This window comes from Mobula hypostoma, chromosome 22 (assembly GCF_963921235.1).
Source record: "Mobula hypostoma chromosome 22, sMobHyp1.1, whole genome shotgun sequence".
NCBI classification, from domain to species: Eukaryota; Metazoa; Chordata; class Chondrichthyes; order Myliobatiformes; family Myliobatidae; genus Mobula; species Mobula hypostoma.
The window spans coordinates 52,505,473-52,521,544 of NC_086118.1; the positions used below are offsets into that span (position 1 = coordinate 52,505,473).

At 46.2% G+C, this 16,072-nt stretch overlaps 1 protein-coding gene across 1 annotated transcript in view; it reads left to right on the top strand.

Moving 5' to 3' along the window:
• The window catches only part of rgs9b (regulator of G protein signaling 9b), a 96,481-nt gene that overhangs the window by 39,360 nt on the left and 41,049 nt on the right, over positions 1–16,072 (top strand). The window contains exons 5-9 of the mRNA XM_063030594.1: positions 4,384–4,435; positions 4,683–4,741; positions 7,040–7,116; positions 7,796–7,877; positions 10,807–10,878. Coding sequence (XP_062886664.1) covers positions 4,384–4,435; positions 4,683–4,741; positions 7,040–7,116; positions 7,796–7,877; positions 10,807–10,878 — 342 coding nt within the window. The remainder of the gene's footprint in view (positions 1–4,383; positions 4,436–4,682; positions 4,742–7,039; positions 7,117–7,795; positions 7,878–10,806; positions 10,879–16,072) is intronic.

The window sequence follows — 16,072 nt, forward strand, 5'->3', positions numbered from 1 at the left end:
CCCAGAAGTTCATCTGTCCATTTCCCTCACAGAGGAGCACTTGCCGGCTCTGGGCCTGTACGCACCGGAGCTGAGAAGAATGAGAATGAAAGCATCATAAACATGAGAGATTCTGCAGATGCTGGAAGTCTAAAGCAACTCACACAAAATGCTGGAGGAACTCAGCAGGTCAGGTAGCATCTATGTAAAGAATAAACAGTCAACGCTTTGGGCCTAGACCCTTCATCAGGAATATAGAAAGGCCTAGATAGTACGGACATGGAGAGGATGATTCCTACAGTTGAGGAGTCTAGGACCAGCGGGCACAGCCTCAGAATATAAGGACGTCCCTTTAGAACAGGGATGAGGAGTAATTTCTTAAGCCTGAGGGTGGCGAATCTGTGGAGACCAAGTCATTGGGTATACTTAGAATGGAGGTTGATAGGTTCTTGTTTAGTAAAGGCATCAAAGGTTATGGGGTGAAAGCAGGGGAGTGCTGTTGAGAGGGAAAATAAATCAGCCATGATCAAATGGTAGGGCAGACTGGATGGGCTGAATGGCTCAATTCTTATGGTCTTATAACACATACCAAGTGCTGGAGGAACTCAGCAGGTCAGGCAGCAGCAATGGATAGGAATAAACAGGCAACATTTTGGGCCGAGATCCTTCATAAGGATTGAATCCCTTGATAGGTGCTGCCTGACCTGCTGAGTTCCATCTGCATTTTCTGTGTGTTGATCCAGTCTCAAGTTACACTCTTAGTGGGCCTGTAGGAGGACTATCTCTACTGTAGACACCTCTCTAACACCACCCTTGGCAGAGAGTTCCACACACCCACAAGCTTCTGTTTAAAAAAGAACGATTGACCGCCTCTGACATGCCCCCTGTGCTTCTCTCCTTACTTACTTTCTACCCATTACACCACTGGTGCTTAGGGCAGGAATAAAGGTCCTCCATCACTGACAGTGTTCACGGCTCCCTTCGTCATGCCAGTAGCTTCCTCTTGGTTTTCACTGCTGTCAGTCACGCAAGTCCTGGGTGGAGACTCAGGAATACCGACCGTCGCACTCAGATGTAGAAGGATTCTTCATTGCTGTTTCTGTAACAGTTTTGTTTGACAGGTCAGGTTGTTAGCCCTGAGCTGAACCCCCAAACCTTTAGGACCAGTGAACCACTCTTAATCTGGCCTCTACCCTTTGACCGGTTTGGCATGGGTGACCCTACCGAGAGCCAAAGTATAAAGTCCTGACTCCAGCCAACATAGCTCTCTGGTCACTGTGGCTCGCAAGCCTCCAAACCACAACAAGGCTCCGATCACCTTAAAATTATGCCCTTTCATACTAGACATTTCTGTAATGGGAAAAAGGCACTGCCTGTTGACTCAATTTATATCTCTTATCATCTTATACACCTCTATCAAGTCATCTCTCATCCTCCTTTGCTCCAAAGGGAGAAGCTCTAGTTTTGCTCAGTCTGTCTTCATAAGAGAATAATCCAGACAGCATCCTGGTAAATCTCCTTTGCGCCCTCTCTAAAGTTTTGGACTCCAAGTCACGTCAGGATCTGTCACCAACGTTTTGGCAGGAGGAAAACCTTATGGAGCTTGCTCAGGGAGGTGGTGGGAAGGAATTCCAGAACTTGTGGCCCAAACAGTGGATGGAAACAATGGGGCACGACATCAGTAAGGAGCAAGAGATGAGATTGCAGGGATCCCAGAGGGCTGAGAGGCCCCAGAAGATCAGAAAGACAAGGTCACGGGCAGGTATGGTGTTTGGGAGGTCAAATGTAAAGTTAGTGGCAGGACATTTAACAGCACTGATATACAGAGGGATTTTAGGATCCATGTCCTCTCTGAAAGAAGCCACACAAGGCTATAGTGTGGTAAAGGTGTGTGGTGTGCTTAAATTTATTGGATGACAGATTCAGTTCAAGAGTCAGGGAGTTATGTAGCAGCTTTATGAAACTCTAGTTAGGCCACATCTGCAGGATTTCATTAAGTTCTGGTCACCCCCATTATAGGAAGAATGTCAAGGCTTTGGAGAGGGTGCAGAAGAGGTTTTCCAAGCTGCTGCCTGGTTTAGAGGGTATGGGCTATAACGAGAGGTTGGACAAACTGGTGTTGTTTCTTATGGGGCAGCGGAGGATGATCTGATAGAGGTCTATAAAATGGTGAGAGGCATAGACAGAGTAGACACCCAATATCTTTTCCCAAGGTCACAATTCCCAATACTAGAGGGCATTCATGTAAGGTGAGAGGAGGTAAATTCAAAGGAGATATCCAGGGTAGCTTTTCTTTACACAGTGAGTGATGGGTCTCTGGAACACTCTGCTAGGGGCAACATTGGAAACAAACACAATGGAGGCATGGTCTCGGCCTGAAACGTTGACTGTACCTGTTCCTAGAGATGCTGCCTGGCCTGCTGCGTTCACCAGCAACTTTGATGCGTGTTGCTTGAGGCATTTAAGAGTCGCTTAGATTAATATGCAGAGAATGGAGGGATATGAACCCTGTGCAGGCAGAAGGAATTAGGTATCATTAGCTGAATTAGTACAGCACGGCATCTTGGGCTGAAAGGCCGGTTCGTGTGCTGTACTGTTCTGTGAAGATGCAGGTGAGATGCTGAATGGGACTTGGTTTGAGTGAATATACAGGAATTGTCTCTAGTTCACTTGTAATGACGTGTGTTTCTTCCACCTTGAGCCTTTTGTTGTGTTTATGAGTTATCACACCCTCTCACGTTGAACATTACCAAAAAGGTACATTTATTATCAAAGTATGTACGCAATATACAATTCTGAGACTCATCTTCCCCATTGACAGCCACAAAACGAGGAAAAAGCCATGGAGCCCATTCAAAAAAAATCAACCCCTCCCCCCACACATGAGAAAAAAAATTGCACAGACAGCAACAAAAAAAAGTGAGCAATAAACACAGAATCTAAAACACAAAATTGAAAGAGTTCAGGCATATTCAGTTCAGCCCAATAGCTGGTTCTGGTCCGATCACGTTGAAGCCACGTCCAAGAAAGCTCATTAATTACACCTCTACTTCCTCAGAAGGCTAAAGAAATTTGTCATGTCCCTGCCGATCCTTGCCAACTTTTAAGCAATGCATGATAGAAAGTATCCTATCCAGATGGCAACTGCTCTGCCCATAAACCAGAGAGAGTTGTGGACACAGCTCAGCACTTCACGGAAACCAGCCTCCCTTCAATAGATTCCGTCCATAATTCTTGCTGCCTCAGTAAGGCAGCCAACATAATCAAAGACCCCACCTACCCTGGACACTCTCCCAACAACACACACGAAATGCTGGAGGAACTCAGCAAATTAGGAAGCATCTATGGAGAGGAATAAACAGCCACTGTTTTAGGTTTTTTAGCATCTGCATGATTTCTTGTGTCTGGACACTTCCTCTTGCTCCTTCATCCACCCCACTGGGCAGACAATACAAAAGCCTGAAAGCACATTCCACAAGGCTCAAGGATAGCTTCTTCCCGCTGTTATAAAACTATTGAATGGTCCTCTCATACAATAAGATGGACCCTTTTCCTTGCCGTCTACCTCATGATGACCTTGTGCTATATTGTCCACCTATCCTGCACACTAGGGGGTGGCATGGAAGCACAGTCGCTAGCACAACGCTTCACAGTACCAGTGATCCGGGCTCAACGCCCACCGTTGTCTGTACGGAGTTTGTATGTTCTCCCTGTAACCGTGTGGGTTTCCTTTGGGTGCTCCAGTTTCCTCCCACAGTCCAAAGATGTACTGGTTGGTAGGTTAATTGTCCTGTATTTAGGCTAGTGTTAAATCAGGGGTTGTTGGCGATGCGGCTCGAAAGGTTGGAAGGGCCTATTCTATGCTGCTTCTTAGTAAATAACTAAACAAACAAACTTTCTCTGTGACTGTAACACTTCATTCTGCACTTTTCAGTGAACAAATATTCCTCCCGCCCCTCTATTCCCCACTTTTACTACTTCTCACCCGCCTATCACTTCCCCCGGGTCCCTTCCACCTTCCCTTTCTCCTATGGTCCACTCTACTCTCCTGTCAAGAGTCCTTCCTCTCCAGCCCTTGACCTTTCCCACCTGCATGGTTTCACCTATCACCTTCCAACCAGCCTCCTTCCCTTCACCCCACCTTTTATTTCAAACACCTCAATCCTGAAGAAAATGTCGACTGTTTATTCATTTCCATAGACGCTGCCTGACCTGCTGAGTTCCTCCAGCATTTTGCGTGTATTGCCTTAGGTTTCCAGCATCTGCAGATTTTCTTGTGTTTGTACTTTATTCTGAATTCTATTATTATTTTACCTTGTTCTACCTCAATGCACTGCGTAATGAATTGATCTGTTCATGTGACAATAACAAACCAATTTACCAGTTATGTTTTACCCTTCACAGACACCGTACTTCTGGCCCAGTCAGGAGTGGCCAGCGGAGGACACTGACTATGGTAGGTTTTCAGACCCAGCCTGGTCTTCTTCCTCATTCACACCCACTCTCCAACAAACTAATTAATGCTTAAGATAGAAAGATTTGTATTTCTGTAGCTCCTTTAATGACCTCAAGATGTTCTAAGGTGCTTGGGAGCCAATGAAATGTAATGACAAGTAGTTGTTATGGAGACAAAGGAAATTCTGGCCTCCTTTCTGCTTTTTTTGAATTTATTCACTGACAAGTTTATTTATTTTGTTCCACAGCAATTTATTTGGCAAAGAAAAATATCCGTAAAAAAGGCATGTTGGAAGAATATGAGAAGGTAAGGATTGTAGGACTGCAATGCATGAGTATTAACTTTACAAGTTTCTCTACACGGAAACTGAGCTCTTCTTTGCCGACTCTAGAATAATAGTTCTCGAGTGGGTTAATATGACGTCCTTTAAGCCTCATAGATGGAATTTTCCACCCCCCCCACCCCCCATCCTGCCCCTCCCGGCTAGTTTCAAGTCCGGGACTGGACCTCATGCCTCCAGTTACAGGTTGGGACCACCCACTGGTTCATCCTGGACTTGCTCCTTAGCCATTGGCCACGTCCAATGCCAATCAGGGTGGAACATTAGCGCAGTCACTTTATAGCACCGGAGATCACCGGTCGGGGTTCGGTTCTCACCGCTGTCTGTAAGGAATTTGTACGTTTTCTCTGGGTGCTCTGGTTTCCTCCAACATTCCAAAGATGTACGAGTTAGAGTTCAAAGTTCAAGGTAAAATTTATTATCAGAGTGCGTACATGTCACCACATACAACCCCGAGATTCTTTTTCCTGCGGGCATACTCAACAAATCTATAGAACAGTAACTGTAAACAACAATGAACAACACACTGTGCAAATGCAAATATAAATAAATAGCGATTAATAACGAGAGCATGAGATAACAAGATAAAGAGACCTGAAAGGGAGACCGTCAGTTGTGGGAACACCAGAAATAGAATGAGTGTAGTTATCCCCTTTTGATCAAGAGCCTGATGGTTGAGGGGTGATTAGTGAGTTGTGGTGTTTGCATGTTCTCTCTCTGACTGTGTAGGTTCTCCCCTGGGGTTAATGAGAGAGGTCAGAGGAGAACAGCCAGACTGGTTCAAGCTGACAGGAAGGTGAGAGTAACTCAAGTAAACACGTGTTACAACAGTGGCGTGCAGAAGAGCTTCTCTGAACACACAACATGTTGAACCTTGAAGTAGATGGGCTGCAGCAGCAGAAGACCACAAACAATACGCTCAGTGGCAACTCTATTAGGTACAGAAGGTATTTGGAAAATCTGCATATATGTGGAAAGTCAAAGTCAAGTTGACTTTTGTATCCATAAGTGCAGTGAAAAGTTTGCTTGGGGCTGATTCACAAGCGCTGTATAGGCAGACATAAATCAAACATAAGTTATACCCATTGTTATCAGCCTGTAACGTTGCTAATGCTGTGTTGAGGAAGAGGAGGAGGGGGTGTTTCAAAGGAGGATGAAGAGTTGTGAGTTTAGCTTTTCTATTGTAACACACACAAAGTACTGGAGGAACCTAGCAGGTCAGGCAGCATCTATGGAGAGGAATAAACAGTCAAACAGTTTAGGGCCAAGACCAGCAACTGAGACTTGATGAAAGTACTTGGTCTGAGACGTCAATAAACAATAGACAATAGGTGCCGGAGTAGACCATTCGGCCCTACGAGCCAGCACTGCCATTCACTGTGATCATGGCTGATCATCCACAATCAGTATTCAGTTCCTGCCTTATCCCCGTAACCTTTGATTCCGCTATCTTTAAGAGCTCTATCCATCTCTTTTTTGAAAGCATCCAGAGACTTGGCCTCCACAACCTTCTGGGGCAGAGCATTCCATATATCCACCACTCTTTGGGGGAAAAAGTTTTTCCTCAACTCTGTTCTGAATGGCCTACCCCTTATTCTTAAACTGTGGCCTCTGGTTCTGGACTCACCCATCAGCGGGAACATGCTTCCTGCCTCCAGCGTGTCCAATCCCTTAATAATCTTATATGTTTCAATAAGATCCCCTCTCAGCCTTCTAAATTTTAGAGTATACAAGCCCAGTCGCTCCAATCTTTCGACATATGACAGTCCCGCCATCCCGGGAATTAACCTCGTGAACCTATGCTGCACTCCGTCAATAGCAAGAATGTCCTTCCTCAAATTTGGAGACCAAAACTGCACACAGTACTCCAGGTGTGGTCTCACCAGGGCCCTGTACAGCTGCAGAAGGACCTCTTTGCTCTTATACTCAATTCCCCTTGTTATGAAGGCCAGCATGCCATTAGCTTTCTTCACTGCCTGCTGTACTTGCATGCTTGCTTTCAGTGACTGATGTACAAGAACACCTAGATCTCGTTGTGCTTCCCCTTTTCCTAACTTGACTCCATTTAGATAATAATCTGCCTTCCTGTTCTTACCACCAAACCTCACATTTATCCACATTAAACTGCATCTGCCCACTCACCCTTCCCTTTTGTGGAAGGGAATGCTGAGTTCCTCCAGCATTCTGTGTGTTGCTTTGGATATCCAGCATCTTCAGAATCTCTTGTGTTTATCTTTTCATTGCTTTTTCTAATTTTTTTTAAGGAAAATTATAACCTCTTGAACCAAAAGATCAATCATAAGTGGGACTTCATCATCATGCAGGCGAAGGAGCAGTACCGGTAGGTCAGGAGTTAGAACGTCCTCTGCATGGGACAGCCTAAATATAGTTGGATGGTTTCAGGGAGCTATGGACTTGGACCCAGTAATGCAGTCACTCTCCGTCCTATTCCCCAGTACTGCAGTCTCTATCCGTCCCACCCCTCAGTAATGCAGTCACTCTCCGTCCTATTCCCCAGTACTGCAGTCTCTATCTGTCCCACCCCTCAGTAATGCAGTCACTCTCAGTCCTATTCCCCAGTACTGCAGTCACTTTCCATCCTATTCCCCAGTACTGCAGTCTCTATCCATCCCACCCCTCAGTAATGCAGTCACTCTCTGTCCTATTCCCCAGTACTGCAGTCTCTATCCATCCCACCCCTCAGTAATGCAGTCAGTCTCCGTCTTATTCCCCAGTAATGCAGTCACTCTCTGTTGCAGCCCAGTACTGCAGTCTCTAGCCATCCCTCCCCTCAGTAATGCAGTCACTCTCCATCCTATTCCCCAGTAATGCAGTCATTCTCTGTCGCAGCCCAGTAATGCAGTCTCTATCCGTCCCACCCCTCAGTCACTGTCTGTCCTACCCCCAGTAATGGAAGCCCTCCACATCCCACTTCACTGTCCCAGCGTTGGTCATTGCAGAGACAGGCACCCTAAGCAGTCCTTGAGTGAAGTGATCCTGTCTCTCCTCTTCCCCCACAGGGCAGGCAAAGAACGTAAGAAAGCGGATAGGTTCGTTCTGGATTGTCAGGAGAGAGCCTATTGGCTGGTGCACAGACCAATGGTAAGTTCTGATCGGCTCTCATGAATACCACCACATTTGTTCTCTGAGAGAAGTGTTATTGGCCAGTGAGGACTTCTCTTGTAGTGACGTAGGACAGGCAACAGCTAATTTCTACACAGCATTCCCACTAGCGGTAATATGATAGTGACTGATTATTGGTGATGGTGATGAAGGGATACATTTGGGAAAAGCACTGAGGAGAGCTCCCTTGTCTTCATCAAATCTCTTCCCAGAATCGTCCGCTTCATGAGAAAGAAGATGAGGTCTTGGTTTAACAGACGTAGGGTCATAGAACTTCACAGCACAGAAATGGGCTCTTCAGGTCAGCTCGTCCATTTTGACCAGATTCCCTAACTGAGCCAGTCCCATCTACACGCATTTATCCCCTATGCCTCTGAACTGTTTCCGTCTGTGTAGTGGTGTCGGTTTATTATTGTCACATGTATCAAGGTACTGTGAAAAGCTTGTCTTCCATTCTGTACCTGGTGGGTCTCTGAAACCCTGTGCGGGAGTGTTCAATTTCTCACTGCTGCAGTCGAAGGTTCCCATCCGTGTCAAAAGGGCAACAATCAGATCATTGCCCAAGAACAGCAGAGATTGGTCATGGCTAGTGCAAAGTATTTGTTTTAGAGTAGTGACTTCCCTTAGCACTTACTATGGACTGATAACTTACCTATGTGCATTGATCTGTTCCCTCCCCCTCCCCCTCCATCCCCACCTCTCCACCCCTCTCCATCACTCTCCACCTCTCCACCTCTTCTTCCTCCCAGATTTACCAACTTGCCCTCCACTCCACGTTGACAAATACAGTATTGTGATAAAGTCTTAGACACCTTAGCTATACATATGTGCCTAAGACTTCTGCACAGTACTGTATACTTACAGTAATTTATAGTTTTTATTATTATATACTGCTGCCACTAAGCAACAAATTTCACAATGTATGCCGATGATATTAAACCTCATGCTGGAGGAACTCAGCAGGCCAGTCAGCAACTGTGGGAAAGGGTACACAGTCAACGTTTCGGCCTGAGACCTTTCATCAGGACTGGAAAGGAAGGGAAGAAGTCAGAGGAAGAAGGTGGGAGGAGGGGAGGAAGAAGTACAAGGTGACACTCACAACACGCTGGAGGAACTCAGCAGGTTGGGCAGCATCCGTGGAAACGATGAGTCAACATTTTGGGCCGGAACCCTTCGTCAGGACTGTAGAGGGAAGGGACAGAGCCCCTATAAAGAAGGTGGGGGGAGGGTGTGGAAGGAGAAGGCTGGTAGGTTCCAGGCGAAAAACCAGTAAGGGGAAAGATAAAGGGGTGGAGGAGGGGAAGCAGGGAGCGGATAGGCAGGAAAGGTGAAGAAGGAATAGGGGAAAACACAATGGGTAGTAGAAGGAGGCGGAACCATGAGGGAGGTGACAGGCAGCTGGGGGAGGGGGCAGAGTGACATAGGGATAGGGGAAGAGAGGGGGAGGGAATGACCGGAAGTTGGAGAATTCTATGTTCATACCAAGGGGCTGGAGACTACCTAGGCGGTATATGAGGTGTTGCTACTCCAACCTGAGTTCAGGTGACAGGTGGAGAAAGCTGGAGGAATTGATGTTCATGTCATCAAGGAGGCGCTCCAACCTGTTGACATGAATATCGATTTATCAAACTTCTGGTATGACCCCCTTCACCATTTCCCATCCTCCTTTCCCCCTCTCACCTTATCGCCTTACCTGCCCATCGCCTCCTTCTGGTGCTCCTCCCCCTTCGCTTTCTTCCATGGCCTTCTGTCCTCTCCTATCAGATTCCCGCTTCTCCAGCTCTTTGTCTCTTTAACAAATCAACTTCCCAGCTCTTTACTTCACCACTCCCCCTCTCCCAGTTTCACCTATCTCCTACTACCTTGTACTTCTTCCTCCCCTCCCCACCCTCTTACTCCAATCTCTCCCCTTCCTTTCCAGTCCTGAATAAAGGTCTCAGCCCGAAGTGTCGACTGTTGATTCATTTCCACAGATGCTGCCTGGCTTGCTGAGTTCCTCCAGCATTGTGTGTGTGTTGCTTTGGATTTCCAAGATTTTTGGATTTTCCCGTCTTTGTTAAACCTGACTCTGATTTTGTTTCAACAGACCAAATCATTACACAGTGCATTGAGCTAGAATAGGGCAAAACAATAACAATTCAGAATAAAGGGTAAAAGTTACCTAAAAAGTGCAGGACAGATGAACGATTGAAGTGCAAGATCATAACAAGGTAGATTATGAGGCCAAGAGTCTATCTTACTGTACAAGAGGTTTCTTCAAGACTCTGATAACAGTGGGATGGATGTTATCTTTGAGCCTGGTTGTACATGCTTCCAGTCTTATTGTATCTTCTGCCTGGAGAGGACAGAAGAGAGAATGTCCAGAGTGGGTGAGATCGTTGATTATAAATGTCCAGGGTGGGTGGGGTCTTTGACTATAAATGTCCAGGGTGGGTGGGATCTTTGATCATAAATACCCGGGGTGGGTGGGATCTTTGACTATAAATGTCCAGGGTGGGTAGGATCTTTGACTATGAACGTCCAGGGTGGGTGGGATCTTTGATTATAAACGTCCAGGGTGGGTGAGATCTTTGATTATAAATACCCGGGGTGGGTGGGATCTTTGACCATAAATACCCGGGGTGGGTGGGATCTTTGACTATAAACGTCCAGGGTGGGTGGGGTCTTTGACTATAAACGTCCAGGGTGGGCGGGGTCTTTGACTAAAAACGTCCCGGGTGGGCGGGATCTTTGATTATAAATGTCCAGGGTGGGTGGGATCTTTGATTATGAAAGTTTGGGTGGGTGGGGTCTTTGATTACGCTCACTGCTTTATGAAAGATTGGGAATCTCCTTGTGTGCTCCTGAATACGTCCTCTTTCATCACACTAGTTAAGTTGCTTATTAACGTTGTCTCTTTTTCCAACAGCCGGGCTCCCTGGATGCGCTGGACTACGGCATTAACCGAGCCACTGACCCTAACGTGAATAAGGTAGAACAGGTGAGACCACGTTCAAGGTTTGGACCCTCTGAATCAGTAGTGGAGGTCTCCTGCCTTGGGGGGGGCAGCGATCAGAAACTACTGACTTCCCCACCCTGCAGCTGATGTTTCTTCTCCCATGCAGTGCGTCCCTATTGTACTTCTCCTTTGCTGGGCCCTCAAGGTCTAGGGTGGCCTCTTCCACCTATGTTCTAGGATTCTGAGGTCAATGTGGAACCTACAAATGGTCCAGAGGTGCTTGACTGAGTGGGTGAGTGAGGAGCTTGGGATGTGCTCTGTTCCTCCACATCGTGACAGGACACGATGCTGATGATGTTGTTTGGTTGTCAGGGGCCGAGTGTTAATGTAGGTCACCTTCCATCAGAGGACGTCCCACCACAGGTCCTCCAGGACAAGACTGAAGCTTCTAGATCTATTCAGAAGGTTCCGTGTTCTCTGAGCCCACCAACAACACCTTAATTATGAGTTATCTAATTATGAGAGGTATAGTGAGGGTAGACTTTTTCCCAGGGAAGAAATGTCAACCAACATGAACAAAGTACACTAGAGGAACTCAGCAGGTTAGGCAGCATCCATGGAGGGGAATAAACAGTCAATGATTTGGGTCAAGACCCATCATCAAGACTGGAAAGGAAGGGGGCAGAAGCAGGAATAAAAGGGTGGAGAGGAGCATCTGGAACGGATTGCCAGAGGTGGTGTTTAAAAAGCTCTTTTAGACTCGCATGGATATGGATCATGCAGGCACAAGAGATTTAGTTTAATTCAGCATTATATTTGGCAATGTGTTCGACAGAGGTGTCTGTGCTCTGCTTGTCTGTGTTCTTTGCTTATTTTTATTGTTTGTACTATTTGTTGTTTCCTGCGCACTGATGTTTGTTGATCTTTTTTCAATGGGTTCTATTGGGTTTCTTTGTCTTGTGGCTGCCTGTTAGGAGACAAATCTCAAGGTTGTATAAATGTACATACTTTGGTAATAAACGTACTTTGAACTTTAGCACATTGCTTTAGACAATGGGTTGGAAATGCTCTGAGGTCTTGCCCCTGTCTCCATAAACTCCAGACCTACAACCCCTCTATATCCTCACTAGGGTTGGGCTTGTCTTTGGTGACAAGGCCCAACATTTCCTACAAAAACCTCTCCAACCCTCCAGCCCTCTCTCCGCTCTTAGAATCAGAATCTAAATCGGGTTTATTATCACTGATACATGTCATGAAGTTTGTGATTTTGTGGCAGATGTACACTGCAAGACATACTTTGGTTTGACAGTTCTTATCTCTGTCTAACAGCACTCCTGTTACAGGGTTGGGGTAATTCTGCAGTGTCAAAGGGTCTGTATGTGCTCAGTGGCCACTTTATTAGGTACACCTGTACACCAGCTTGTTAAGCAAATACCGAATCAGCCAATCATGTGGCAGCAACTCAATGCAGAAAATCATGCAGACATGGTCAAGAGGTTCAGTTGGTGTTCAGACCAAACATCAGAGTGGGCAAGAAATGTGATCTAAGTCACTTTGACTGTGGAATGTTACTGGTGCCAGATGGGGTGGTTTGAGTATCTCAGAAACTGCTGATGTCCTGGGATTTTCATGCACATCAATCTCTAGATTTTAGAGAGAATGGTGTGGAAAAGGAAAACATCCAGGGAGCAGCAGTTCTGTGTGTGAAATGCCTTGTTAGTGAGAGAGGTCAGAGGAGAATGGCCACGGGTTCAAGCTGACAGGAAGGCAACAGTAACTCAAATAACCACCCGTTACAACAGTGGTGTGCAGAAGAGCCTCTCTGAATGCACAACATGTCAAACCTTGAAGTGGCAGCAGAAGACCATGAACGTACACTCAGTGACCACTGGGTGTACATACATGTTGTTTTTAGGGTGGGGAGGGGTTGCAGTGAAAGTCAGTGGGAGCCACAGCTCTGGCCCTTTAACTGAGGGCCCTCTGAAACAGACAGCAGGGACCAACTACCCAGGCGATCGAGGTAACCTGCCTGAGTGACGCTAGCACTCACATCCACTGTGGTGAAGTGTTTTACTTTGAGAGGTTGGTGATGAAGCATATCAACTCCTGCCCCAGAAGCGACTTGGATCCACTTCAATTTGCCGACCATCACAACAGGTCAACAGCAGATGCCATTTTTATTGGCTCTTCACTCAGCCCTGAAACATCTGGACAGTGAAGATGCATACATCAGGAGTTCTTCATTGACTACAGCTCAGCATTTAACACTATAATTCCTTCAAAACTATTTACCAAACACCTAGACCTGGGCCTTGATACCTCCTTATGTAACTGAATCCTCGACTTCCTCACTTGTAGACACCAGTCAGTTCGTATTGGCAACAATATCTCCTGCACAATCGCCATCAGCAAGATGCACCACAAGGCCGTGTGCTTAGCCCCATGCTATCTTATAGTTAAGCTATAGTTTTTCACAAATTTTGTAGTATTTCTTCATTCCCATCTATGCCTGCAAGAAGGTGAATCTCAGGCACTGTTCCCTTGAAGCTGCATGGGTACGTGACCGCATAGTAACTGAAATGCTCCCGCACACATAGCCTTTGTTGCCACACAGCTGGAATTTGCTTCTATATAATGTTAATATAATTTTGAAATTATGCTAATATAATGTTGAAATCTATATTGATATAATTGTGAAATATCCTGTAATAACTATGTTAATGAATATAATCCATAAATTTTCTAAATAATAAATGTACCACAACTGTGAAATATTTCAGAGTTTCCACCTACAGTATTTACATTGTCAGTGTTTCAAGTTACAACAGCACTACAAATTGCAACAATAAACACAGAATGGAAGTTAGTAATTCATTGTTAATAAATCACCAGCCCACTGAACGCCAGCACCGTAATACGCATATTATAAAAAAAACATTTAAAGTGCCACCAACACACATCAAAGTTGCTGGTGAACGCAGCAGGCCAGGCAGCATCTGTAGGAAGAGGTGCAGTCGACGTTTCAGGCCGAGACCCTTCGTCAGGACTATTTTAAAGTGCCATGCAGTTTTCAGGCTATGTAAAAATTTGCTGCTCAGAGCTGTAAAAAGAAATCTGAGAGAACATTGCTCTCAGGGTTGTATCTGGTGACGTACAGTATACTGTATGTACTTTGATCATCAATGTACTGTGAACATTGAGATTTACTTTGACCTTGAAGTGCTGTCAGGTGATGACCCTTTCCGTCATCCCCCAAACTTCAGCACGGACCTCCAGTGTCTCACTGAATGGCGAAAGTGAAGTCTTCAAACTGCAGAACAAACGTTTAACAATCTGTAGATCTAATGTCACAAGACGATGGTTGAGAAATCAGACGTTGGGGGATGGTGTGAGGCGCTGTGGAACCAATCAGATCAGGAAACCATCCCACGAACTGCAGCGCACCACATGATCAATGATAACACTCTGACCTTATAAGTTTAAACTTTGATCTTATAAAGTCTGTAAACACAAGAGATTCTGAGAATGCTGGAAATCCAGAGCAACACAAAATGCTGGAGGAACTCAGCAGGTCAGGCAGCATCTATGGAGGGGAATAAGCAGCCAACATTTTGGGCTGAGACCCTCTATCAGGACTGGAAAGGAAGGGGGAAGATGCCAGAATAAAAAGGTGGGGGGAGAGGAAGGAGGGTAGCTAGAAGGTGATAGGTGAAATCAGGTGGGTGGGGGAGGGTTGAAAAAGGAAGCTGGGAGGTAATGGGTGGAAAAGGCAGAGGGCTGGAGAAGAAGAAATCTGATAGAAAAGGAAAGTGTATCATGGAAAGAAGGGAAAGAGAAGGGACACCAGGGGGAGGTGATAGGCGGTTGAGGACAAGAGGTAAGAGGCCAGATGGGGAATACAAGAAGAGGGAAGGGGGGAGTGTGGAATTACCAGAAGGAGAAATCGATGTTCATGCCATCTCCAAACAATCTTTCCAGATGAGGCAACACTTCACCTGCGAATCTGTTGCCGTTGTCTATTGTATCTGGTGCTCCCGATGCATCCTTCCCTACATTGGTGAGACTTTACATAGATTGGGGGACCGCTTTGTCGAGCACCTCCGCTCCATTCGCAAAAAGTGGAACTCCCCGCGGCCAACCATTTTAATTCCTATCCCAGTTCCCGTTTCGACATGTTAGTCCACGGCCTCCCCTTCTGCCGTGATGAGGAGCAACCCCTCATACTCCATCTGCCTAGCCTCCAACCTGATGGCATGAACATCAATTTTTCCTTCCCGGTAATTCTTTTCCTTCACCCTTCCCACTTCCTCTACTCCCCACTCTGACCGCTTTCCTCGTCTCCTCACCTGGTGAAGGGTCTCGGCCCAAAATGTCGACTGTCTATTCATTTCCATAGATGCTGCCTGACATTGTAAAGTTTGTGCCTAGTATCCGTGTACTATTGTACAGAGCAGCAGATAGCAAGTCCGAGCAACTAAATCTCTCTATTTTTTTTCTGTTCTTTTGCAGACTCTTCATTCAGACTGTCCTTCCATTCACACTCTTCCTGTCCATTAGTGTGCTGTCTCTGTCCCTCTCCAAATCTACGGATCTCTCATCAGGCAAAAGACCACCATCTTTTACTGTGTAGCATCCTTGTCTCTCTCCCTGACCTACCCCACCTCCCCTTTCTCTCATTAGATATCAGTGGGCTCCCCTACAGGTTTGTCTCAGCACCTTCTCCCCTCTCTTGCCCAGCTCACTCTGCCTCTTCCCTCTGGCTTCCTCCCTCTTCCCTCTCCCCCTCTCCTCCGTTCAGAAATCTCGTAGCTGTGACTAAGTCATTGAGTGTGGGTCTTCGGGCTCTTGTACCAGCTCCTCGATAGTAGCAATGAGAGGAGGGCATGGATAGCGAGGGCTCTCCATGACGGACGCTGCCTTCGTGAGGCATGGTCTTTTGAAGATGTCTTCGATGGTGGGATGAGTTGAGCCTGTGACAGAGCTGATTCGAAACGTGATGAATTTGAAACCATTCCATGGGAAGGGGGGGGGGAAGGGGAATTTTTCTCCCCATGGGAAACTCAAAATAAAAAAAGAAATTCTGGAAAGACTCACGGGGTCAGCAGCACCCTTGAGAGAGAAAGTCAGCGGTCCAGATTATGACATTTCATCAAAGTATCATTTCCCTGCTCTGCCCAGATTGTCTCTGTCACCTGATTCACTCTCAGTGGGTTCCGTTTTCTCTCTCCTGTTAAGA